Source organism: Schistocerca gregaria, chromosome X, assembly GCF_023897955.1.
Source record: "Schistocerca gregaria isolate iqSchGreg1 chromosome X, iqSchGreg1.2, whole genome shotgun sequence".
Taxonomy (NCBI): domain Eukaryota; kingdom Metazoa; phylum Arthropoda; class Insecta; order Orthoptera; family Acrididae; genus Schistocerca; species Schistocerca gregaria.
This window is the reverse complement of record NC_064931.1, coordinates 131,623,912-131,651,028: the sequence shown is the minus strand read 5'-3', so window position 1 is coordinate 131,651,028 and position 27,117 is coordinate 131,623,912. Positions and strand designations below refer to the sequence as shown.

At 38.6% G+C, this 27,117-nt stretch overlaps 1 protein-coding gene across 1 annotated transcript in view; it reads left to right on the top strand.

Moving 5' to 3' along the window:
* The window catches only part of LOC126297663 (dual specificity mitogen-activated protein kinase kinase 7-like), a 170,759-nt gene that overhangs the window by 72,672 nt on the left and 70,970 nt on the right, over nucleotides 1-27,117 (top strand). Inside the window, exons 5-7 of the mRNA XM_049988747.1 lie at nucleotides 11,464-11,643; nucleotides 12,068-12,291; nucleotides 12,478-12,624. Of these exons, the coding sequence (XP_049844704.1) occupies nucleotides 11,464-11,643; nucleotides 12,068-12,291; nucleotides 12,478-12,624 (551 nt within the window). The remainder of the gene's footprint in view (nucleotides 1-11,463; nucleotides 11,644-12,067; nucleotides 12,292-12,477; nucleotides 12,625-27,117) is intronic.

Genomic DNA, 27,117 nt, shown 5'->3' with positions numbered 1-27,117 from the left:
CCTGCTTTGCCACATATTTACCTATCATTACATGGTTTCTTTATTTAGCCCATGGCTGTTTGTAATAGTGAAGCTAAAACTGTATTCTAAGTAGTGTCAGTCATTGAGATTGTGTGATGATTACAGTTCAAGAATGTGAATGTTCCATCACGTTTTGGATGTACATCTGGGATAGTATTCTGTTGTTGTCATCGTCATCAGCCTGAAGACTCATTTGATTGAGCTCTCCATGCTACTCTATCCTGTGCAAGCGTCTTCATACCCAAGTATCTACTACAACCTATATCTTTTTGAACCTGCTGATTATATTCATCTTTTGGTCTCGCTCTACAATTTTTACCCCCCCCCCCCCCCCCCCCCAACTTCCCTTCAGTACTAAATTGATGATTCCTTGATGTCTCAGACTGTGTCCTATCAACCAATCCCTTCTTTTAGTCAAGTTATGCCATAAATTTCTTTTCTTCCCAATTCTGTTTAATACTTCTTCAGTAGTTACACAGTGTACCAAAATAATCTTCAGCATTCTTGAGTAGCATCACAATTCAGAAACTTCTATCATCCTCATGTATGAACTGCTAATAGTCCACATTTCTCTTCCATAAAATGCTACACTCAAGACAAATGTCTTCAGAAAAGATATCTGTATATTTAAATTATTCAATTCAACTGCTCTTTCAAGTCACTTGCTGTTTCTGGCATAATTATAATGTCATCAGCAAACCTCAGAATTTTTATTTCTTCCCTCTGAACTTTAATTCCTTCCTTCTGAGCTTTAATTGCTTCGGTCTGAACTTTAATTCCTTCGGTCTGAACTTTAATTCCTTCTCCAAATTTTTATTTGGTTTGTTTTACTGCTTGCTCAATGTACATATTTAATAACATTGGGGATAGGCGATACCCCTGTCTCACTCCCTGTCATACCTTTCGACTCTTAAAACTGCCATCTTGTTTCTGTACAAGTTAGTAATTGGGGGGTAAAAGTACACATTTTTTATTGTGCTAAATAAATATTTTTTAAACTTGGTGTAATATTATATCAGTTACACATCCAACACCAAGTTCGACATCTTGGTAACATTTTGTAGAAGTTCCATTGTCATCTGATTATTGTTAAAGGAGTAATTAAATTTTTCCTAAAAAATAGTTTTGTGTAATTTACTCCATACTGTGTGGTGCAGAAGATGCAGGCCTGGGCCAAAAGTAAGAATTGCTGATTTGTATCCCCTACTCAAAAAAAAGATTGCAAATAAATACATGGAAAAACAAATTAGGAACACGGTGTTTTTGACGAATTAAAAAAGTAAATCTCATATTGATCTGACACTAAGGCTGAAAAAAAAAAGGGTTATTGACTTTTGCACTATTGCTTGTCCTTCCTCCAATTAAAAAAAAAAAAAAGAAAAAGAAAAAGAAAGAGGATATTGAAAGCTTATAGCTGCCAGTAAGGGTACAGAGTTTAGAGTTTATCTAATTTTTAAATACATTTAGATTCACATAACATTCAGTCAAACCTATATAAATTTTACATCAAAAACATACAAAAGTGACTTACTGAATTTTCTCCACCTGTAAGCATCCAGAATAGAACTGAGGACATGATGATATATACGCTGCCTCGTGGACGAATGGTGGACTTCTGCTTTAGGGACCTGAAGACATTATGCATACTTTTGATCCCTATAACCTTTCGCCTGCTATATTTTACACCTACTAGCTTCAGAATTTTGAAAAGTGTATTCCAGTCAACATTGTGAAAAGATTTCTCTTTGTGTACAAAAGCTATAAATGTAGGTTTAAAATTGATAGATATAGGTTTGTCTTTCTTTAACCTATGTTCTAAGGTAAGTCATAGGTTTTCCAACATTTCTCTGGAACCCAAACTGATCTTACCAAAGGCTAGCTTCAGTTTTTGCAGTCTTCTGAAAATGATTTGTTCCAGTATTTTGCAACCATGACTTATTAAAATTATAGTTTGGTAATATTCACATTTTTCAGTACCTGATTGTTTTTGGGACTGGAATTATTACTTTCTCCTTGAAGTCTGGGGGTGTTTTTCCTGTCTCATGTATCTTGTGCACTAGGTGGAATAGTATTGTCTTGACTGGCTTTCCCAAGCGTATCAGTAGTTTTGAGGGAACATTAGCTACTCCATGGGCCTTGTTTCTGCTTAGGCTTTCCAGTGATCTGGCATATTCGTCCATTAATGTCGTATCTCCTGTGTCATCTACTTCCTCTTCCTTGTCTGTAATATTTCCTTCAGTTTCATTTCCCATTTCTCTATACATTCCTTTGACCTTTCAGCTTTCCATTCTTTGCTTAGTACTAGTTTTACACATAGGCTCTTGATGTTCATATAGCTGCTTCTTTTTTTCTCAAAAGGCCTCTTTAATTTTCCTGTCATTAGTATCTATCTTTTTCTTAGTTATACATGCTTCTCTTGACTTACATTTGTCCTCTAGCCATTCCTGCATAGCCATTTTGTACTTCCTATCAATCTCATTTTGTAGACGTTTGTAGTCCTTTTCACCTGCTTCATTTGATGCATTTTAATATTTTCTCCTTTCATAAATTACATTCAGTATCTCCTATGATACTCAAGGATTTCTACTAGGCCTTGTCTTTGTATCTATTTGATCCTCTGCTGCCTTCACTATTTAATCTCCCAAAGCTACCCATTTGTATTTGCTGTATTCCTTTCCCATGTTTCAGTCAATCGCTGCCTAATACTCTCTTTGAAACTCACAATAATCCCTGGTTCTTTCAGCTTATCCAGGCCCTTAATGTCCTACCATTTTCAAAATTCTTCAGTTTTAGTCTACAGTTCATTAATCAATAAAGTGTGGTCAGATTCCACATCTGCTCCTGGAAATGTCTTACAGTTTGAAAACTGGTTCGGACTTCTCTGATTTACCATTATATGATTGATTGATTGATTGATCTGAAAGCTTCCAGTCTTCAGGTCTTTTCCATATGTACAACCTACTTTCATGATTTTTAAATCAAGTGTTATGGTCATTAAATTATGCTCTGTGCAAAACTCTATCAGGCGGCTTCCTCTTTCATTCATTTTCCCCAGTCAGTATTCTCCTATTATTTTTCCGTCTCTTCCTTTTTCTAGTATTAAACTGCAGTCCCCCATCACACTTTAATTTTCCTTTCCCTTAAGAACTGGAACAATTTTTTTTATCTCATCATACTATATTTCAATCTTTTCATCATCTGCTGAGCTAGGTGGAATGTAAAAATGTACTGCTGTGATGGATGTTGTCTTTGCTACAATAATATGTTCACTATGCTGCTCATAGTAGATAACCTGCATTCCTATTTTTTTAAATCATTATTAGACCTACTCCTGCATTACGTCTATTTGATTTTGTATATATCACCCTGTACTCACCTTACCAGAAGTCTTGTTCAACCTGCCACCAAACTTCACTAATTCCCACTGTATCAGACCTTCAACCTATCCATTTCCTTTTTTGAATTTTGTGACCTACCTACCCAAATAAGGGATCTAACATTCCACACTCCAGTCTGTAGACTGTTTTGTTTTTCATGATAACGTCCTCCCGAGTAATCCAAATCGAGGACTATTTTCTTCTGGAATATGTTACCCAGGAGGGTGCATCATCATGTAACTGATCCTCCTGAGTAATCCCTGCCTGGAAATCCAAATGGAAGACTGTTTTCTTCTGGAATATTTCACCCAAGAGGATACCATCATTATTTAACTGTACAGTACGTCTGTATGCCCTCAAAAAAAGTAATGCCTCTTGCTTTCGATTTTTCGTAGTGCAAGCACAGCAAGGTCACGTTGGCAATACTTCAAGAAACAACTGTGAATGCTCATCAGTTTATGATGTGGTCTTAATGGTCCCACACATGAAAGTGGTGGTAAATTTTGGTACTGGAAAGCCATGGGTGGAATACAAATCATGGAAGGAGTAAAGGAATTGCTTACCATATAGTTGAGGAGTCTACACCCACATAAACAAGATTGAAATAATTAAGCCTTTGGACAATGCCCATTTTCAGAATCAACTTGGAAAAACACAAAGATATATGTACACACGTTTGCTCACATTATGTCATCTACTAAATCTGCTTTAAATTCTGCACAGCCTTCTATGGCGGTATGACCACCAAACAGTTGTCCAGCTGAATGAATGGTCACTTGCAAACTGTGACCAAGAGCAAAATTGACCATCCAGTAGCAGAACATGTTGTTGAGCTCATTGTGCAAGGAACTTAGAATAGGATGTTAGAGTATGCCAGGCTTTTGCACCACCATTGGTCAGTGATATGTTTACGTCACCAGACAACCAGAATTTTCCAAGCCATTCTGACACCGAGCACTAACAGAAAGTATAGTTTTCCATGTGTTTTTCTCTTATGTGGTTTAGAGTTCACACTGTCAAATCTAGCATTATTTTAAAGAATTATGTGTGTCACAACAGAAAGTAAAACATTAAGTAATCATAGCAATGACGACAATGTATGCACTGTGCAAACGAAGCTGTTTGTCATTCGTGTTTATGGTACAAGCACATATTGTACAATTTGCATCTTTCTTTGTCTAGGCCAAGTAGGGACCATGTCAATTCAACTGTATCTTTTTCTGGCCTTTCACTGTTGCCCAATGCTGCTGCATTTATTTTGGTTGTTGTTCTTTTCTCTCTTGGGTCCACACCTTCCCTCTTTTCAGATTCAGTGTTTTGTGGAAACTTTTGTGTGTTCATAGTTTTTCCTTAAGCAAATCACACTCCTGGATATCTTTAGGAGAAATTGACAGTTGTTGTAGATCTTTTCCAACTTATGTGAACCATGCCCCTTGGGTTTTCTTGTCTTAAAAGTACGTTAATGTCCTTGGGCTCATTAATGTCACATGGCCATAAAAGACAATTCTTTTCCAAATGGTGTAACTTATCATCTCCATGTGGTTATATAGTTTGGGGTTCTTTTTCCTTGTTAGGACACAGGATTTTTCTCAGAATCTTTCTTTCTTTGGCCTTTGATTTCTCCATTAGAACTTTCATGTGCATTGTAAGAGCCACTGGACAAATAACACTGCAGTAGTGTCTGATTTTGGCACTTAAGGATATCAATCCCTTATTATAGGTAAGCCTATTTCCACTTTCTTAATGTGTGACATGAAACTTACTTTCTCTGATAGTTTAGTCACTATCCATTCACCTATGTATTTAAACTTTCCTGATTGCTTAATGTTCCCTTGTCTGATCTCCAATTCTCTTGGTGCTGATTTTAGGTTTGCCATGCGGTGCGTCTTCTCAAAGGAGATTTGAAGCTGCCTGTTTCTTCAGTTGGTTGTTTTGTTGCCATATCTATGGAGTCTAAAAAAATCACTAGATCATCAGCATAGACTAGACTGTTGATTGTAAAATTCATATACCTGTAGCCTAGGCTCACTCCCATTTCTACTCCTGAATTGCTCATTTCTGTCCACCAGTATTGGATGCCTCTTTCTACAACACAGTTGAAGAGCGTAGGTGACAATCCATCTCCATACCTCATTCCTGTCCTGATTTCAAAGACATTAGAAATTTCTTCGTGCAGCTACACTTTGGAAGTGTTGGTCAAGGTTTGCTGTAGATAGGCTTTTGTTGTGTTATCTAAGCTAAACTCTTCAAGGATTTGAATAGGGTGGTTCAATCAATTGAGGCATACATCACCACAAATTCCGTGTTTCTAAGATATGAAAGGATGGACGTTAGATTCATAATCTGCTCAGCGTGAGTGCCCCTTCCTGAAACCCCCATTGTATTCAATTTGTTGTACCACCATATTCTGTAGAGCTTTTGAGAGGATCATGTAAGTACGTAGTAGGAGATAGATGCCTCAGTTGTTGTTCACAATTGTTCTGTCTACTTTCTTACTAATTACAGTAGAGGTCCAGCCACTTAGAAGCTTATCACTTTCCCAAATCTCTTGAATAGTTGCTACAAGTTTATTGATTGCCTTATCCCCTGCAGGCCACTGCAGTTCAGCACTTATCAGATCATCACCCAGTGCCCTGTTGTCCTTCAGTGGGTGGATGATCTTCCTCATTTCTTTCTCTATTGATGGAGGAATCTGAATGGATGTTTAGATTGTTTTCATAAATGAATGCAATCTATGGAGCCTTTCAGTTAAGCAGACATACAAAATAACTTCTTAAAATCTGGCAATTATTTTTGTCACTGTGTGCTAGTTTTTCTTTGGATTCTTTGAAATGTGATTTGGAGTGTTTTGTTTGTTCAGATTTTGTTTAGGTTTTATAGATGTTACAAGGTGTGACTGGAAAGTTTTAAGAATGGATCCACTACTGCTTACTGGTTTGGTGGGAAGGTACATGGAGGATGAGAAGTGAGTCATTGCCTTGTCCTTGAACACCCTTTGACAGGAAACTGCATTTCCTTTATCCAGTTTGTTGTGGCAGCTGGTTGAGTGTGTGTCTGTTAGGGCTTGTTGCTGGATTCTGTCTGTATGAAAATTGACGTAAAAACGGAGCAACAAGTTTGTCTGAAATTTTGTTTTAAAACTGGGAAATCAGCTTCGAAGACTTACGAACTATTAAAAACAGCTTTTGGAGATAATTGTATGAGCCAGTCAAATGTTTTTGTCTGGTTCAACAGATTTAAAAGTGGTCTCAAATCATTTGAAGATGAACCACAGTCCGGCCGTCCTTCCACCTCAAACACAAATGAAAATGTGAAAGTTCATCACTTAGTGTGCTCTGATCACAGAATTACAATTAGAGAGATGGCTGGTGAACTTAATTTAAGTTTCTATGCAGTTCAGTCAATTTTAACTGAAGATCTGAACATGCGTTGAGTGTCCGCAAAATTCATTCCAAAAGTGTTGTCAAGTGACCAGAAACAATACCGACTTGAAGTGTGCCAAAAACTGATGAATCAGACTAAAAATGACCCAGATTTGTTAAATAGGGTAATTACAGGTGACGAATAATGGGTATATCCTGAAACCAAAATGCAGTCTTTGCAGCGGAACACTCCAGCTTCCCCACGACCGAAAAAAGCATGGCAAAGTCTGTCGAAGCTGAAGACAATGTTGATGATTTTTTTTTCGATTCTACCAGTATTGTGCATCATAAATTTACTCCTGGAGGACAGACAATTAACCAGGAATACTACAAATGTGTCCTTGATCATTTGTGCGAAAAGATGCGGAAGAAAGTGTCTGCATTGTGGAAAGGCAAATTCAAAATTCCTGTGCTTCCACAACCACCATATTCCCCTGATTTGGCCTCTGCGAACTTCTACCTGTTTTGTAAACTGAAATTTTCACTGAAAGGGAAGCGATTTGACTCGATTGAAGAGATCCAGGAAAATACGGGAGTGTATGTAACACACTTCAGGGAAAAAATTTCCAGGAATGTTTCCAAAAGTGGAAACACTGTTGGAGTTGGTGTGTTCAGTCAGAAGGGGACTATTTTGATGGAGATGCAGCACAGTAGCATGTAAGTACCACCATTGTACAATTTCAAGCCCATTCTTAAAACTTTCCAGTCACACGTTGTACGTGTGTTATTTTTCTGGAAGTCTTGCTCAGCCTGTACCTGATGTATGCTTCACAGGCCAGATGGTTTGAGGAAATTAGCTCTGTTAGCTTAATTTTTCTGTCAATTCCATTTCTGACAAATAGTCTGTGTTAGTGTATTACTGTATCACATTCATTATCCCACCAATCAAGCTTTCTTCATTTCATGAGTGAGACAGTCTCCGTTGCATTAGGCATATACAGTGAATAAAATGAGTATGATCTCCAAACTTTTATATAAAGGTGATGCAGAAATTTTAACTCAGCATTGTTAAAATTAACATAAGAGCAAATTTCTTTTTGGAAAAGCTCTCTTCATTGCATCTCTATTAGTTCATTTATCTAAATACATTATGTGGATAAAAGTTCTTTTTCTGAAATATAGCTCAATGATTTTCTTGTCCACTTCAGAAAATTTTAGATGTATAAGAGCTGCTAAGATTTCCATTACAATAGGAAGTATTTGACGAAATAAAAAAAAAATGGAAATAATATGTAGCTCTGATATTGTGGAAAAAAACTAAATGATGAATCAGTGTAATTTATTCACCTTTGAAACTTGAGAAAAGTACTTTATGTTTACCTGCTATTTGCCAAACAAATGTCAAAGATTCTGAACATGAATGAGAGGTTTTTTTTAGTCCGAAGCACATCAGAGGTATGTTGTCTGTATCTAAAACAATTCTTCTTCACCTACAGTATCACAGAATGAGTTACCAGTCGCTATGCTTCATAACTAAGTTTCTCCTGGAAGTTTTATGTAGTTTTCAGCTGCAAAATATCACTTGCTGCTTTAACTGAAAAACACAGAAATAAAAATACTTATTTTTCTCACATTCCTAGTGAACATTAGTTGGTCATTTATGATATACAGTAAGTGAATGTATGTGATGAAAAAAATTTCTGGCGTTGAAGATGATCTTCTGTTATATTCTTTGTGACCAGCGTATGTCAAGTGAGGTCAAGAAGAAAATGATTCTCTGACAATTTAAGCAAATGTGAAAAAATAATACAAGAGTTTTGTGCTGTTTTTCACAGGTTTTGAAAAATATGTTAGTGTTACGGATACCCTGCCTCATTTCTCTGCTTCCAAAGCTTTTCTTCCATGTCACATATAATACTTGTAACATGAAGCCAGCTTCTTCAATTTATGTTATGTTTTTCTGCAACAAATTGTTCGTCATTATGTCTTCAGGATGGTAGTACACTGGTGACTCAACTTCAGAAATCACTGTGAACCATGACTATGTGCTCAGTGTTTTCTACCCTCAGTATATTACATAGCTGGATGAATCTTAACTTATAATGTTCATTCTATCCAAACTTACGACTGCCATTGCCTCAAACTGGAAAAAAAAAAAAAAAAAAATATGACTTGGCTTTCATTTAATACAGTACTCAAAGTTTCTGATTGCTTAATCTTCATTTCTAGAATGTGAAACAGCAGATAAAAACTAAAAATATTCTTCAGACCAGCATATGCTTTGAGAGACACCAGTCTTAGAGTAAAAGTATTTGTTATGACCTTTGAGTTACACTGTACACTTTATTTTTTATCAGACATTAAAGTAGGGTTTGATTCTCGGAGACAGTGTAGCCTTCACAGCTGTACTTACATGAAGGCTGGAACTTAAGTAGTGGCAACTATTTATTCACAACTGATACAAAAGAGTTACATGTTTGCACCTGTTACTTTCCTGCAAAGTAGTCACCAGCACTGTAGAACACGTTGCTAGCGATGTGGAAGGCGTAGTATACCATTAGCAGAGCCTATTCTGTTGATGGTGCTAGTGGAGTGGTCTACTACCTGTCAAATCTCTGGAACAGTTCTGAAGCGAATGGTTTCTTCATCTTCAGAATCAAATCAAAGTCACAAGGACTTAAGTCGTATTACTGTTTGTTTTTGTGAAAGAAGCGGTGACACTTCCTGCGTAACCCACCCATCATTTTGCATGACAATGCGCAGGCGCATACAGCACAAGCTGTGGCTGCTCTGTTCTCTCGATGGGACTGGGAAGTACTGTACCACCCACCATACTCCCCGGACGTAAGTCCTTGTGACTTTGATTTGATTCCGAAGATGAATGAACGACATTTGCTTCAGAACTGTTTCAGAGATTCGACAGGCAGTAGACCACTCCATTCACACCATCAACAGAACAGGCTCTGCTAATGGTATACTACACCTTCCACATCACTGGCAATGGATTGTACACAACGTTGGTGACTACTTTGAAGGACAGTAACAGGTGCAAACATGTAACTCTTTTGTATTAGTTGTGAATAAACAGTTGACACTATTGAAGTTCCAACCCTTGTACATTATTTTTTCTTGACAAAAGTTATTGACTTTTTGAAAGATAACATGTATGTTTTGACTTTTATCATAGAAGCAATTATGTCTTCCACTAAAGTATTTATAGTTTTCCCAGCCCACTTCTTCAGACTCTTAATTTCATGAGCTTTGGTTGACAGGGTAGGCTCACAAGACTGTCTTGTGTACAACTAGAGCCTGCCGCTTCAGATCTGTTTCCATTCCAGTGTTTTGTCACGTGGCCATACCATTTTACTAGTCAAGCAGATCCAACAATTCAGTTTTAAGTCCCATTTGCAATAAGTGTACATATGTTCAAAACAGATTCTTGCATTGTTGATATTGATTTTGTTTCCTTGTTTACAACAAGATAGTTACTTACAGTGAACCTTTGTCTTTTCGAAAGTTCTACATCCATTGTTACTGTAAAAGCGTAATATTATGTTTTTATTCATTTACTTACTGATTCTACACCTATACTCCACAACTTATAGAACATACAATGTAATCAAAAAATTATTTACTATTGGAATACACAGTACGTTATGAGTTACAGATGAAAAAACAAATGAAAAATATCACTATCGAAGGCGTGCCTTTTATATCGGTATTTCTGTAGTTGCTTAGTGATTTCACACTTCACAAGTCTTGGTAATATACAGAAGCACAGGAAGCAGAGATACATCCTTCTGCACGACATGCCAGACTACAATGGCTGCTTTATCTGGACACAACCCCGCTCCCCCCTCAAATATCAGCATCTGTGAATTACATAGATGGGAACTGTCCTTGTCCTTACAACATACCACCTGATCCTGCAATCCTCTTTGCTTCAATCTTAGTTAGCCCCTATCCCACATCATCACTAGTAATATTATTTGTCAATAGTTATGTTAAAATTTAATCTTCCTTCCTTCCTAGTTCCACACCCTCCTCCATCCCTCTCCCCATATTTCCCACTTCAATCCATTACTCTACACTCACATTTTTCTCTCTATGCCCTCCTCCTTACTCCCCACCCCTCTGTCCCCTCTCATCACCTCCCTACCCCTTCAACTCAAACTAACTTCCCTTGCCTGCATCATGGCTAGCTCACTGGTACCACATTCCTATCCCACTCTTGCTGCTTCTCACTGCCATCAGCCTCCCTTCATCTCCCTGCCTCCTTGCCCCTTCACCCACTCCACTGACTCAGCTCTTCATCCTAGTCAGTCTGCTATGTCAGGACAATGTAGCTAGCTAGGAAAATGTAACTATGCATGTATGTGTGTGTGTTTTGTTCAGTCTGAAGACAGACATTGCCCAAAAGCTTAGTTACAATTTCGGTGTCATTTATGTTCTTGTCAACTGCTCCAAGCCTCAACTATACAGTGAGTGGATACTTTATTCCTCCTCTTCTGAATTGTCTATATTTTGTAACCATTTTCCATATAATTTTTAGTTTTAAAAATTAAGCAATTTGTAATATTGAAAGTAGGTTCACATTAATAAGTGTTAATTAATAAAAAATATATGCTGTTACATTATAGATCTTGCTTTATTAAATAAGAAATTCTTTTGTTATTTTAATGTAATAATTTATTTTTTTACAGACAGTCAAGGCACTACACTACCTGAAAGAGACACATGGTGTTATTCACCGTGATGTCAAACCTTCCAACATATTGCTGGATGAGAAAGGAAATGTTAAACTCTGTGATTTTGGAATATCTGGACGCTTAGTTGACTCTAAGGCTAAAACAAGAAGTGCAGGCTGTGCTGCATATATGGCAGTATGTGTCTTGCTTATTTTGTGTAGTATGACAGTATATTTCATTTATTACTGACTGTTTTTGTTGAGGATGGTACAAGAACTATTAACAAATATATTATAGTGTAATATTTCACTTGTTTATTAATAAATGACTAAATGATATTATTAACAACTTAGACGGTCTTGCCTCTGTTCTGTCATCAGATTTTTGAACAATGATACCTTCTTAATTCATAACATTGAGGCTTTTTTTCAGATTATTGAAAAGATCCTTTTATCTTAAGTAGTGTTGCTTACTACAATATTATTTAATCTGCTTAGTGGAGTTGTTTCATGTTACTTTCATGATATAATTTCAAACCATACCTTACAGAAATAAACATTGTATCAAGATGCATGGGTACTAAGCAGATGCGTTTTAATCACTTGTAATATCCTTTCAGCCTGAACGGATAGACCCACCAGATCCCACAAAGCCAGATTATGATATTCGAGCAGACGTGTGGAGTTTAGGAATAACACTCGTGGAATTAGCGACTGGAACATTTCCTTACAGAGACTGTAAAAATGATTTTGAAGTACTTTCAAAAGTATTACAGGATGAACCACCATCTCTTCCTGTAGACAAAGCCTTCAGTGAAGAATTTCGTGAGTTTGTTAAAAGCTGGTAAGTCTATTATGAACTTTTATTTACTTTTCTGTCAAAAACTAGAGAATTTATGATAAGTGGCTTGTTTTCTGTAATGTCAGACAAAAAATTGCTGCTTCTTGGAAAGTCATTAGGGAGTGTGTTTTAATGTAAACAAATTTTGCAGGACATTGGTGTACTCACAGCACATTTAAATTTTTTCAGCTTAACGAAAAATTATAAAAACAGACCGAAGTATAAGAAATTGTTGGAACATCCTTTCCTGAAAAAATACGAGGTTGCTCAAGTTAATGTAGCTGCTTGGTTTGCATTAGCAATGCAACAGTGCAGTTCTAATTCTCCAGTTAGAAGGTAATTTTTCTTAGAATATTATCTTTGTATAGTAACTTAAAATATACAGGGTGAGCACAAAGTCTTGCCCTGATTATAACAATTTATTACAGAATAACCGTTTGACATAATAATTTACATTTGATGCTGTTACATAGGTTAGTGTTACAATTTTTTTTAAGACCACTTACGTTAGTAAACCTCAACGTGTGCTCCCTTGGTAGCTCGGAGAATGTCGAGGCGGTATTCCAGTTCCCGCCAGGTGTTTCATAACATGTGAACATGTGTTCTGTCACAGTATCCACAGCAGCTTGTATCCTAGCCTTCAGTTCATCGACGTCAGCAACTGGTATGACAAAGACTCTGGCATTGATATAGCCCCAGGAAAAAAAGTCAAGGGGCATAATGCTTGGAGAGGGGAGTAACGTCCAGATTGGTGGATTGGAAGGAATGGTCCAACACCCTGGCCACCCCGCTCTCCAGACATTACGCCCCTCCACTTCCCCCCCCCCCCCCCCACCCTTTTTTTGGGGGGGAGGGGGCTATATCAAGGACAGAGTCTTCGTCATACCAGTTGCCAATGTCGATAAACTGAAGGCTAGGATACAAGCTTCTGTGGGTACTATTACAGAACACGTGTTACGAAACATCTGGCAGAAACTAGAATACCACCTCGACATTCTCCGAGCTACCAAGGAAGCACACATTGAGGTTTATTAATGTAAGTAGTCTTACAAAAAAAAAAAAACTAGTAACACTAACTTATGTAACGGCATCAAATGTAACTTATTATGTCAAACAGTTATTCTGTTATAAATTGTTATAATCAGGGCAGGACTTTGTGCTCATCGTGTAGTTTTCAGCTCTTTTTCATGTTAAAGTTAGTTTTTTATACTAGCTGTTTATCATGAAATATAACAGTAATGATCTTATAGGCTGTGAAGAAGTACCCATTATCCGATAATAAAATCTTTAGACATATAAGTTAAACCATCACCAAAAAAAATGAAGAGTTGCATGTTCTTATATTCATGTATAGTTTCTTTTCACAATTGATTCACACCATCTGTTGATATACAGCTAGAATAGGCTGTAATGTGATTCATAATAAATGAAATTTTCATTGTGAATTTAATACATTTATTGAACATTGTGCCAATGACTTCCCAAGTATACAGCCTGGTAGCATTTTCTTTATGACACAATATTCTGATTACAAATCTTCTCATCATCAGGTACTTTCTGTCATGTTTGGAAAGAAACTGGAGAAGACATGACATGGTGTTGAAATATTATGCCATAAAAACACTTCCACAGCACTCTATATATGCAAATTCATCATTGAACTGCAGCATTGTTGAGATGACATGGAAAATTCCTTTCATTCACCAAGTTCTATCTGTTAAATAAAATAAAAATAATTTTTACAGACAGTAGAGCTAAATTTAACACCAATAAATACTTCAAATATCCAAGGATCGTGGAATATTTTCACAGTACGTTGTAGAGGGTAAGTTAAACCAATCAAGTGACCAATACACAAGGAAAAAAATCTTGAAACACATTCCCAAACTACACTGGTGCCCAAAATAAAAGCAACAAAGTGCTATCTCCCTGTCATGTGTCTAATACACAATGTAATCATACAAACTATCAACCAGGTGTCTATACGATCGTGTTCTGCACAGAAGACGGCATTCCAGTCAACAGACAATCATGCCAGTGACGACATCAGGGCACCTCTGAAATGAAGCAGTGTTGCCGGTTAGCCCCACATCCTCAACTACTGTGTACACAGTCACAGTCGGTGCAGTATGGCACAGAGAAGGTGCCTACTGGACTCTTTGCAGTAGAGGGCCAGAGAAAGAAAGAAAAAAGGACAGTCGCAAACTGATGTGGCCTGATAGTTTAGTGTGAATTGTTCTGTTGCTTCTCAGATGTAGTGGCAGTGTGTTTTTGTTGTTGTTGTGGTCTTCAGTCCTGAGACTGGTTTAATGCAGCTCTCCATGCTACTCTAGCCTGTGTAATCTTCATCATCTCCCAGTACTTACTGCAACCTACATCCTTCTGAATCTGCTTAGTGTATTCATCTCTTGGTCTCCCTCTACGATTTTTACCCCCCACGCTGCCCTCCAATGCTAAATTGGTGATCCCTTGATGCTTCAGAACATGTCCTACCAAACGGTCCCTTCTTCTTGTCAAGTTGTGCCACAAACTACTCTTCTCCCCAATTCTATTCAATACTTCCTCATTAGTTATGTGATCCACCCATCTAATCTTCAGCATTCTTCTGTAGCACCACATTTCGAAAGCTTCTATTCTCTTCTTGTCCAAACTATTTATCATCCATGTTTCACTTCCATACATGGATACACTCCTTCCAAATACTTTCCGAAACGACTTCCTGACACTTAAATCTATACTTAATGTTAACAAATTTCTCTTCTTCAGAAACGCTTTCCTTGCCATTGCCAGTCTACATTTCATATCCTCTCTACTTCGACCATCATCAGTTATTTTACTTCCTAAATAGCAAAACTCCTTTACTACTTTAAGTGTCTCATTTCCTAATCTAATTCCCTCAGCATCACGCGATTTAATTTGACTACATTCCATTATCCTCGTTTTGCTTTTGTTAATGTTCATCTTATATCCTCCTTTCAAGACACTGTCCATTCCGTTCAACTGCTCTTCCAAGTCCTTTGCCGTCTCTGACAGAATTACAATGTCATCGGCGAACCTCAAAGTTTTTACTTCGTCTCCATGAATTTTAATACCTACTCCAAATTTTTCTTTTGTTTCCTTTACTGCTTGCTCAACATACAGATTGAATAACATCGGGGAGAGGCTACAACCCTGTCTCACTCCCTTCCCAATCACTGCTTCCCTTTCATGTCCCTCGACTCTTATATCTGCCATCTGGTTTCTGTACAAATTGTAAACAGCCTTTCGCTCCCTGTATTTTACCCCTGCCATGTTTAGAATTTGAAAGAGAGTATTCCAGTCAGAATTGTCAAAAGCTTTCTCTAAATCTACAAATGCTAGAAATGTAGGTTTGCCTTTCCTTAATCTTTCTTCTAAGATAGGTCGTAAGGTCAGTATTGCCTCACGTGTTCCAATATTTCTATGGAATCCAAACTGATCTTCCCCAAGGTCGGCTTCTACTAGTTTTCCTATTTGTCTGTAAAGAATTCGTGTTAGTATTTTGCAGCTGTGGCTTATTAAACTGATTGTTTGGTAATTTTCACATCTGTCAACACCTGCTTTCTTTGGGATTGGAATTATTATATTCTTCTTGAAGTCTGAGGGTATTTCGCCTGTCTCATACATCTTGCTCACCAGCTGGTAGAGTTTTGTCATGACTGGCTCTCCCAAGGCCGTCAGTAGTTCTAATGGAATGTTGTCTACTCCTGGGGCCTTGTTTCGACTCAGGTCTTTCAGTGCTCTGTCAAACTCTTCACGCAGTATCCTATCTCCCATTTCGTTTTCATCTACATTCTCTTCTATTTCCAGAATATTGTCCTCAAGTACGTCACCCTTGTATAGACCCTCTATATACTCCTTCCACCTTTCAGCTTTCCCTTCTTTTCTTAGAACTGGGTTTCCATCTGAGCTCTTGATATTCATACAAGTCGTTCTCTTTTCTCCAAAGGTCTCTTTAATTTTCCTGTAGGCAGTATCTATCTTACCCCTAGTGAGATAAGCCTCTACATCCTTACATTTGTCTTCTAGCTGTCCCTGCTTAGCCATTTTGCACTTCCTGTCGATCTCATTTTTGAGATGTTTGTAGTCCTTTGTGCCTGCTTCATTAACTGCATTTTTATATTTTCTACTTTCATCAATTAAATTCAGTCTCTTCTGTTATCCAAGGATTTCTACTAGCCCTCGTCTTTTTACCTACTTGATCCACTACTGCCTTCACTATTTCATCCCTCAGAGCTACCCATTCTTCTTCTACTGTATTTCTTTCCCCCAGTCGTGACAATTGTTCCCTTATGCTCTCCCTGAAACTCTGCACAATCTCTGGTTTAATCAGTTTGTCCAGGTCCCATCTCCTTAAATTCCCACCTTTCTGCAGTTTCTTCAGTTTTAATCTACAGTTCATAACCAATAGATTGTGGTCAGAGTCCACATCTGTCCCTGGAAATGTCTTAAAATGTAATACCTGGTTCCTAAAGCTCTGTCTTACCATTGTATAATCTATGTGATACCTTCCAGTATTTCCAGGATTCTTCCATGTGTACAACCTTCTTTTATGATTCTTGATCCAAGTGTTAGCTATGATTAATTTATGCTCTGTGCAAAATTCTACCAGATGGCTTCCTCTTTTATTTCTTTCCCCCAATCCATATTCACCTACTATGTTTCCTTTTTTCCCTTTTCCTACTCTCGAATTCCAGTCACCCATCACTATTAAATTTTCATCTCTTTTCACTACCTGAATAATTTCTTTTATCTCATCATAGATTTCCTCAATTTCTTCATCATCTGCAGAGCTAGTTGGCATATAAACTTGTACTACTGTAGTAGGTGTGGGCTTCGTGTCTATCTTAGCGACAATAATGCGTTCACTATGCTGTTTGTAGTAGCTTACCTGCACTCCAATTTCTTTATTCATTATTAAACCTACTCCTGCATTACCCCTGTTTGATTTTGTATTTATAACCCTGTATTTACCTGACCAAAAGTCTTGTTCCTCCTGGCAACGAACTTCACTAATTCTCACTATATCTAACTTTAACCTACCCATTTCCCATTTTAAATTTTGTAACCTACCTGCCCGATTAAGGGATCTGACATTCCACGCTCCCATCTGCAGAATGCCAGTTTTCTTTCCCCTGATAACGACATCCTCTTGAGTAGTCCCCACCTGGAGATCCGAATGGGGGACTATTTTACCTCCGGAATATTTTACCCAAGAGGACGCCATCACCATTTAACCATATAGTAAAGCTGCCTGCCCTTGGGAAAAATTACGGCTGTAGTTTCCCCTAGCTTTCAGCTGTTCGCAGTACCAGCACAGCAAGGCCATTTTGGTTAGTGTCACAAGGCCAGATCAGTCAATCATCCAGACTGTTGCCCCTGCAATTACTGAAAAGGCTGCTGCCCCTCTTCAGGAACCACACGTTTGTCTGGCCTCTCAACAGATACCCCTCCGTAGTGGTTGCACCTACGGTACGGCCATCTGTATCGCTGAGGCACGCAAGCCTCCCCACCAACGGCAAGGTCCATGGTTCATGGGGGGAGGGGTGTATAGATAGACAGTGTATAGATAGACCAAAACTGTATCCTGAAGACCAGGGCAGTGCTGACCACACGTGACGTCGGCAGAGAGGATCGTTATTTGGTTGTAAGGGCAAGACAGTATTGCTTTAGTACTGCACGGCAATTGTCATGTGAACCTGCAGCATCCACTGGACATGCTGTATCAAGGCAAACAGTGTGCAAAAGGCTTTGGCAGAGCGACCCATGTTGTCGGAGACCTGCTGTATGTCTACCTCTGACGTGTCTTCACTGAAAGAAACATCTAGAGTGGGGTCATCAACATGCCACTTCGACAGTCAAACAGTGGGCCAATCTTGTTTTCACATATGAGTCCTGATTTAGTCTGGAGAGTGACTCTTGATGGATTCACATCTGGAGGGAATGTGGAACATGATTCCAGGTCCCAAACATTGTGGAAGGAGACTGATATCGAGGAGGATCCATAATGATGGGGGCAGAGATTACATTTACCACTTGAACCTCTCTTCATACAATTGTATGGGTGAATAGGCAAGATGTAACTGCTGCCAGGTATTGTGATGAGATCTTGGGACCTCATTTGCAGTTTTTGTGAGATGCTGTGGACCCAGACTTTGTATTGATGGACCATAATGCTCAACCTCATAGAGCAAGGGTGGTTGACATTTTCTTGGAAACGGAAGATATTGGATGCATGCTGTGGCCTGCTGGCTCTCCTGATTTGTAACCCATAGAGCATGTCTGGGATGCACTAGGGAGATCGCTTGCACCATATCAGCATCAGCCAACCACTCTCCAAGACTGCGAGCAACTCTCCAGGAAGAAAGGGTGTTATTGCCTGGATGACGTAATTCATTGCATACCCCATCATTATCAGGCCTGTATTACTGCCAGAGGTGGTCACACCCCATACTTAGCACATTAACTAGTTCTTGGAATGTGTGTGCAAATCCATTAAGTTGGAAAAAAATGAAGAACATTTTAGTCTGCAATTATGAATGTTGCTGCTGTTTACATTGTGTATTTGTTACACAATGTTTCTACCTTACCATCACCTGCTTATATTGTTTTTTACCAAAATAAAGACAACCTTGCAAAATTTCCTCTGTCTCTTACTGAAACAAACAAGCAACTGTTTCATAAACTGAAGCTTACATGACATTGAATATATTATCAGAATTAACGAAAATGTTTTGACAATTTCTGTAGAGCAGGAAATGGTAGTTACTATTGCTAAACTTTCCTTGACCTCTTCTAGAAGGGGATGCAGGAAGCAAAGCGAGAACTCGTGTGGTGTGAGCAACTCCAACACCTGCACACAGTGCAGGCACCTTATCTTCACTTTGTGCTTCACACTGACCATGTATCTTCAATGTGGACCGAGTACTTTCTTTTCTGAGGGGAGTCAAAGATAGTGTCCATGATAGACTGGGGACTGCTTTGTCACTCAGTATAGGATAGAGCCCGATCACACACGAGCCACATAAAACATTGAATTCAATTATGGCTATTAAAGTGGTATTTCAGACATTATTGTTTGGCTGCTAAGGTATCTATGGATATGCATAAAATACCAGTGATCCAAAGTCTTCTAACTTCTTCAGATTTACCACTTGGGAACTTCAGCACTCAAGAACAAGGTGGCATATGAGAATAATAACTGTTGCCCAATGCCTAGGGTAAGAAGTTTTGAAAAGATATTAGACATAAAGTTTGCTATTTATCTCATTAGAATAATACATGAAGCGACTCAAAAAAGGAGTTACACCTGAATTTATTACAGGATAAACGATTATGAGTTTCCACTCTCACAGGATAATCTTCAGTTAAAAATTCCATTGCAAGTTCCATCTATTCCAAAGCTTATTACTAAACACTTATTGAAATTAATTAAACACACGGAAATGAAGGCAGTGACATGAAACAATGTGAGTGCAAACCATTCAGATATGCACTACACTTGATAAATGAATGTGTAATTACAGTTGAAAATTTGCACCAGAATGGGAGTCAAACTCAGATTCCTATTTAGTTTGAGTGTTCGCTTTAACTGATAGGCTGCCTGAACACACATAATCATACCCATACTTTCATTGTCACAAATGTTTCCCTTTATGACTTCCATATAACCAATGGGAAATCCACAGGTAGTAGTTGTGTTTGGAAATCATAGGTGGAAACATTAATGACAATGAAAGGTTGAATAGGGCCTGGAGATGTGCTCAGATAGCCTAATAGGTAGGGCAGTTGCTCATGATAGCGAGAAATCCAGGTTTGAATCTCAGTCCAACACAAATATTCATTTGTCACTGCAGTTGTCAGTACTTAGTCATATAGTCCTAAGCTGTGAGCCCAACTGTTTTTTTGCAATGATCTTTTTGATCAGGTGACTGACTGTGATAGTAGAAACAGATGATCACTCAAATTATTTTTTGTTGAAGATGGACAGTTATCTTGTAATAATTTCTAGTACACTCACAGTTTTCCCAGTAGTATTATGCCATATTAAAAAAATAAAATAAAAAACACCCTTTGAGACAATTAACTTTTTCTGGTCAAAGTTGATACAGTTTGCTTCCTCTATTCTTTCTGCTGAAATTTCCTCAGAGATGAAACATGTTAAAACTTCAGGTCTCAAGTCACACCAAATTGAGAACACTTGAAGGTTTCACTGAAACAAGTACAATTTATTTTGTTTACTTATATCTCACCAAGTGCATCTCTTCCATCAGTATCACCTACAGGTAGCTGATAGCACCGTGATCTAATACTAGGCCTCCACCAGTCCTAGGTGCACACATCACATGTCAACAGTTATGTACAGAAACCAAAGCCAAGTAAAAAAAAAAGGGGTAGAAGAACATCTGCAAGGTGTTATAAGGTTTTCATACTGGAAGAATAATGTTGTTGATCACTGTCTTGTGACTTCAGAATATGTAGCTCTTTGGAACCTCACTTCCATCCCTGACGACCCAGTACTTGCCCCCGAACAACCAAGAGGGCTGCCTGAATAAACCCCAGATTTGTGAGCTCTAAACAGCTCCCAAAAATATTTAAGAATGAGACATTTTAACTTTTTCCTTAAATGCGAAAATTTTCACAGGCTGTTTCCTTTATTTTGGAAAGAGTAATACATTGCCTCCTGGCAGGAATTCTCTCATTATTATTTCTGACTTAGAGTTTCTGTAAGAGTATTTGTCTTATGAAAGTGTAGCAGAGTGTAACTACAACATTCATCAAGAATTGTGAATCCCCGACATCCTTCTTCATGTTGATTAGGACGGAGAACCCCATGAGCTGGCTGTTGTTAAAAGCAACAGCCCCTCTACCAGGGGCTCAGGCCCTCTGTCACGTCCGACTGAGATGACTGTAAAATCCCTGCCCAATCCCAAGTGGATGGACATTAAAATTGTGTGTTACAAGGTATTAAAAGTTGAATCAAGGGATATCAAATTGTTTTTAATGACTGAAGGAGTTTGTACAATAATTAAGATATAGGATTCATTTTCCATGTCTGGCTATCTTACATTTTATGTGGTTTCAGTTAGTTACTTCATGTGAATGTCTGGATGGATGCTGATTGTTTCCCCCATATTTCTCCAGGTGAACTATTTCCATATTTGTAACAACATCAGTGTTGAAGTCTCTTTAAACTCTAATCTTTGTCTCATGCTTTGATACAATTATATTGGAATAAACAATTGTATGAGGATTCTGTAGTTTTTTAGTTGACCAGTGATAGCAATTAGTTCTGATTTAAGATTACTTTTTGCACAAGTTTATCATTGGTAAATCATCATCGAAGACTTCTTTTACTTTACTACCCACACCATAATTACAAAGATACTGTTATGTGTCAGACGTGCAGGAGAGTGTTAGTTATTACTGTGTTCCATCAGCAGCTTGCCGCAGTGGTATGATTGGATGAACATTCTCTAAATAAAGGTTTTTCATTCCAGTATCAAGAAATATCTATATTGATTTTAAATATTTTTGTATGATTTAGGAAGTAAATACATAACTGGAGGTCACCAGCCTTGATCCTAATATTTTGAGGCGTTTGTGGGTCTTGTATATCCAAAGTATTTTAACAAAATCATCAAAATGCTGCACATCAACATTTTCAACAGCCATAATTACTAAGTAAGGGGTCATACCGAATGATTTTCTATGGGTTATGAAAATGAATAAAGTCTGCATATAGGAATACCTTGAATTCAGTCCATAAACAGTGCACAGATTTTCCGTGGGCCAGTAAAACCGCTGTAGATGCAAAGTTATCCCTGTTATCAAATCATCTTCATTCAGCACTGTCAGATTACTTCTTGTGTTTGTCAGCATTTGTTGACCATGAAGGTTGTGTGCCATCCTGATTACCTAACTCCAGTTACCCTGTTTTTGATCTTCCTCCTTACAATTAACTTCAGTCCTCAGCAGTTGTAGATACTTTATCCATACATTACTTCGTGGGTAGCAAATGGAATGTGTTCCCTTGGGACTTCCCATTTTTAAAGTTTTTGCTGTAAATTCACCAGCCATGCACTCCACATGTACTGCCCACCCCAGTGTTCTTACTGCTTATAAAGCTATATTCACACATTTAGCCTGTACTGGTGAGGGTACATGGGGTGTATGTAAAGCGAAGATTGTGTTTCTTGTCACAGAACTTCGTTAGCCTGTTCCAAATTTTATGTCCTGTACAGTAATGGTCTTCCTTGGATTGGTTATGGAAGAATATACTCATTATTTATTACCAACAGTATTCCTTAGCTGATGTGTCAGTTTGCATTACTGTAGGCTACTATGTCCGAGAATTGTCACTGTAGTCCATTTAAAATTACTTGACAGTTGATGTCTGTCACTTGCTGCTAGAGTGTTGCTGCATTGGCCACTGGCTATCGCTCAATTATAGGTAACACTTAAACACAGCAAGTAACTTCACAAATGGTTTAATGTACAGTGTGGAGCAGTGTTGGAAGTGGTCGCCTCAAGGTATGTCGGGAATGCAAGATGCTGACAGTTAATTTTATGTGACCAATGACTGAACTGCGGCAGGAGATGCATTTGTAGCCCTGAATGTAAACTTGTGTCCTAATCTGGCCACAACCTCATGATGTGCAATGTATCTGAGAAAGCAGTGATCAACAGTCTACGACAGAACTAAAATCGTGATCACTTTGTTCACGGCAATTAAAGCTAACCTCTACGAACAAGCTGAAGACAGAAAAAGTTCAGTTTCAGCACTAAAAGCAAACTGTAAGTTCTATCATTGGTTACCTGAAACTATCCTCACACTGGCTACACAAGGTGCCGCATTAATGCAATGGAAATAAATAACTGAAATATACATAAGTAGAATATATAAGTATATTTTTACAATGGTGAGACAGGCGATCTTCCATGGCCTTGCAGAAAGAACAATAACTGTATTTGCCTGAAATGATTTAGTAACACCACAGGAAACTTAAATTGAGATGTCCAGACAAGGCAGAACTCATCCTCCTGAATATGAGGTCACTGTCTCAACAGTTGCATTGGCTCATCCGCTTGGTCCCTATTTGTGATCTTGATCAGAGGCTGAGTGCTGTTACTTTCAGAATAGTTTTGACTGGACATTGCACCACCTTTCTTACTTCAAGGAAACAGAGGTATCACATTGACAAATGTTACCACAGATGTAAAACTAAATTTATGTGTAGGTAGAGCTTACACAAGATAATGTGCTTCTTGTGCAGAAATGTGTTTTTGTCCTGAGCACTGGCCAAGTCACCCCCATTGTTATGACTTGGGCACTTTAAGCATTCTAGTTGTGGTCTCTTTACTAAATAGCATGGCATCACAATATTCAAGCACAGTAGGTGCATGGAATATTCTCAATAACCAGGCACATCTGATTGTATGCAGTGCCCTTCATTTTTTTTATGAGAAAAGACGAACAAGGAAGCAAAAAATCTCATTAAAATTGTACTTGAGAGGGTTAAAGGAACTACCAGCTATTCTAGCCTCACAGTAAACAGAATAAAGGAGGAGGGAAAACACCTCTGCAAGTACTCCCAAGGTTTCACTACTTCAGAAAGATGCAGGAGAAGGAGAAGAAAATTTAATTTTTAAATAATAATGTCACGTAGAAGAGGATGTAAGTAGATGAATGACGGAACACTAACTTCACTTAACGAACATTTATTCAGAACTTGCACATACAAGAGCACGGAGCGAACTGCATCCAGCCAGAACACACACGCTATATATAAAATTACAGAACATTCCAGTACAATGATTCTTCATTTGTGGATACTTCTAGAATGTACTCAAACTGAATATAGAAATTAAAATTTTACAGTTCATGTGAGTTTTGAACTCACGACCCTCCATGCAACAGTCTAGTATCATAACCACTACACCACGGTGACTGTGCTACTCAGCTTCTTCTGCGACATTGCTCCCTGCTTAAGAGAACAGTGTCTCGGTGCTACGTCCTCCCAGTCCAGGAACGAGTCATCAGTCCTGCATACTGACTTCCGATGACTGATGTTCGCCCTGGTTGTGATCTTATAACTTCCTTTGCCACTACACTCTTCATCACCTTTCCACTTGTTGCCTGTTGCTGGAGCTTTGAATTTACCCTAGGTTGTAGGATCCTTATAGGGCTTCATTTGAAGGACGTGGACCGTATCTCTGATCTTTCGGCGTCTTGTGTCAGGGTCGAAATCTTCAACTTCATAAGTAACATCAGACAACTGTTTTACAACCTTGTGAGGTCCAAAGTAGTGCCTGAGGAGCTTCTCAGAGAGACCAACCTTCCGAGCACGAGTGAATATCCAGACGAGATCACTAGGCTGGTGGACAATAGGGTGGTGGCTCGTGTCATACCTTCGGCAATCGTTTTCTTGAGCCTGCACCTTGTGTAGTTGAGTTAACTGCCGAGTTTCTTCAGCTCTGGTTAACACCTGGCTGATGTAGTCATCATCCACATCATCAGGATGTAACGGAAACACAGTGTCCATTGTCGTAGTCACCTCACGTCCATGCACCAGGAAAAATTGCATAAATCTTGTGGTGTTTTGTTTGGTGGTGTTGTAGGCAAACCTCACGAAAAGTAGCACCTCATCCCAGGTGCTGTGTTCGACATTGATGAACATTGATAGCATGTCAGCCAAGGTCTTATTAAGGCATTCAGTAAGCCCGTTAGTTTGCGGATGGTAGGCAGTAGTCACGTGATGAGTATGATGAGTAATGTTGCACCGACGGTTTATCTCTGTCACAAGATTCCTTCGTCCGTAATTACTTACGTTGGGGTACCGTGTTTTAATACAATATCTTCCATGATGAATTTGGCTACCACAAATGCTTCGGCTGTATTTACAGCTTTTGTAACGCCATAGTGTGTCAGATAACCAGTGAAAACAATAATCCACATATTGGCACTAGCAGATATTGGAAATCGTCCAAGGAGGTCAGTCCCAACACCCTGGAAAGGCGTTTCGGGTAGTGGAATTGGTATGAGTTGGCCAGGTGGTTTCTGAGGAACTGCCTTTCTCCTCTGGCACTCTCAACAGTGCAACTCATAGTGACGGACACTCCTAAATAAACCTGGCCAGAAAAATCTCTTGCTGATTCTATTGTATGTCTTACTAATTCCTAAACGTCCGACTTTAGGTGTGTCATGGAATTTCTATAAAACATATAAGCGCATGTGTTTAGGAATCGCTGGTAGCTACCTCTTTCCAAACTGATCGAAGTTTTTATTTGCAAAGTAATCCATTAACTACCTTAAACTGCCCTTTCTTATCCTCTGACCAATTTTAGGCAAGCATAATTTGCGATATCTTGGCGACCTGTTTCTGCACAGCAGAGAGATCCTGGAGTGCAGAGAGACAGTCACTATCTTCATTAAAGTCTTGATGGTCTTGCACAGGGTTTCTTGAGAGACAGTCGGTATCTTGGTGTTTTCTTCCACTTTTGTACGCTATGGTAATTTCATTCTCTTGAAGACGTAGTGCTCACCTGGAGAGGTCGTCCTGTTGGAACCTTAAGACCTGTCAACCAAAAAGTGAATGATGGTCTGTAACAACTGCGAATGGCCTTCCATAGAGATACTGTCAGAATTTGCGCATGGCTCAGATCACAAGAAGACATTCTCTTTCTGTAGTTGAGTAGTTTCTGTCGGCTTTTGTAAGTGTCCTAGAAGCATAGGCTATAACCTTCTCTTTTCCATCTGAAATTTGCACCAGAACAGCACTGATCCCATACCCACTGGCATCTGTGTGTAGTTCTGTAGGTGCTCTCTCATCATACAGACCAAGAACAGAGTCAGTCATCAGAGCTTTTCGCAGCACATCGAAAGAATCTTGTTGAGCACCACCCCCAGATAAATTTAGCATTGGCTTTTAACAACTCTTGAAATGGTCTGGCTTTGATACAAAAGTCTTTCATAAAACGACGGTAATAACAACATAATCCGAGGAAGCTTCTCACATCTCTAATACTTTTAGGAATAGGAAATTACGTTATAGATCTCACCTCTTCTGGGTCTGGCTACACACCTTCATTTGACGCAAGGTGTCCAAGTATGTTGATTTCTTTTGCTCCAAAGAGACACTTTCTTGGACTAAGTTTCAGTCCGCCTTATTGGAGACACTTAAGAACGGACCTCAGTCTTTTTACATGTTCATCAAATGTCTCTGAGAATACTATAATGTCATCTAAATAACAAGGACACATTGTCGACTTCAGGTGACTCAGAAGATTATCCTTTATCAGTTCAAAAGTTGCTGGTGCATTACACAAACCAAATGGCATTATCTTAAACTCATACAGGCCCTCAGGGGGGATGAATGCGGTTTTCTCACGATCAGCCCCATCTACTTTAATTTGCCAGTATCCCGAGTACATGTCCATGATTGAGAAAAACTTAGCCCCCTTCAGACAATCTAGTGTATCGTCAATTTGTGAAAGGGGGTAAACATCCTTTTTAGTTATCTTATTAAGCTTCCTGTAATCAACACAAAAAAGCCAACTGCCATCCTTCTTCCTGGCAAGAACCACTGGTGATGACAATGGGCTCTGCAAAGGCTGAATGATGTCATTCTTCATCGTTTTCTCTACCTCTGCGCGAATTATTCAATGTTCCATTGCTGACACATGGTATCCTCTCTGGCCTATTCATTGATGGTCTCCAGTGCTAATCTGGTGCTTCACTGTCGATTTGTCTAATTTGCTCTTCACCTGTGGATTGAAGCAGTCAGAGAATTCTTAAGAATGGCAAGTAGC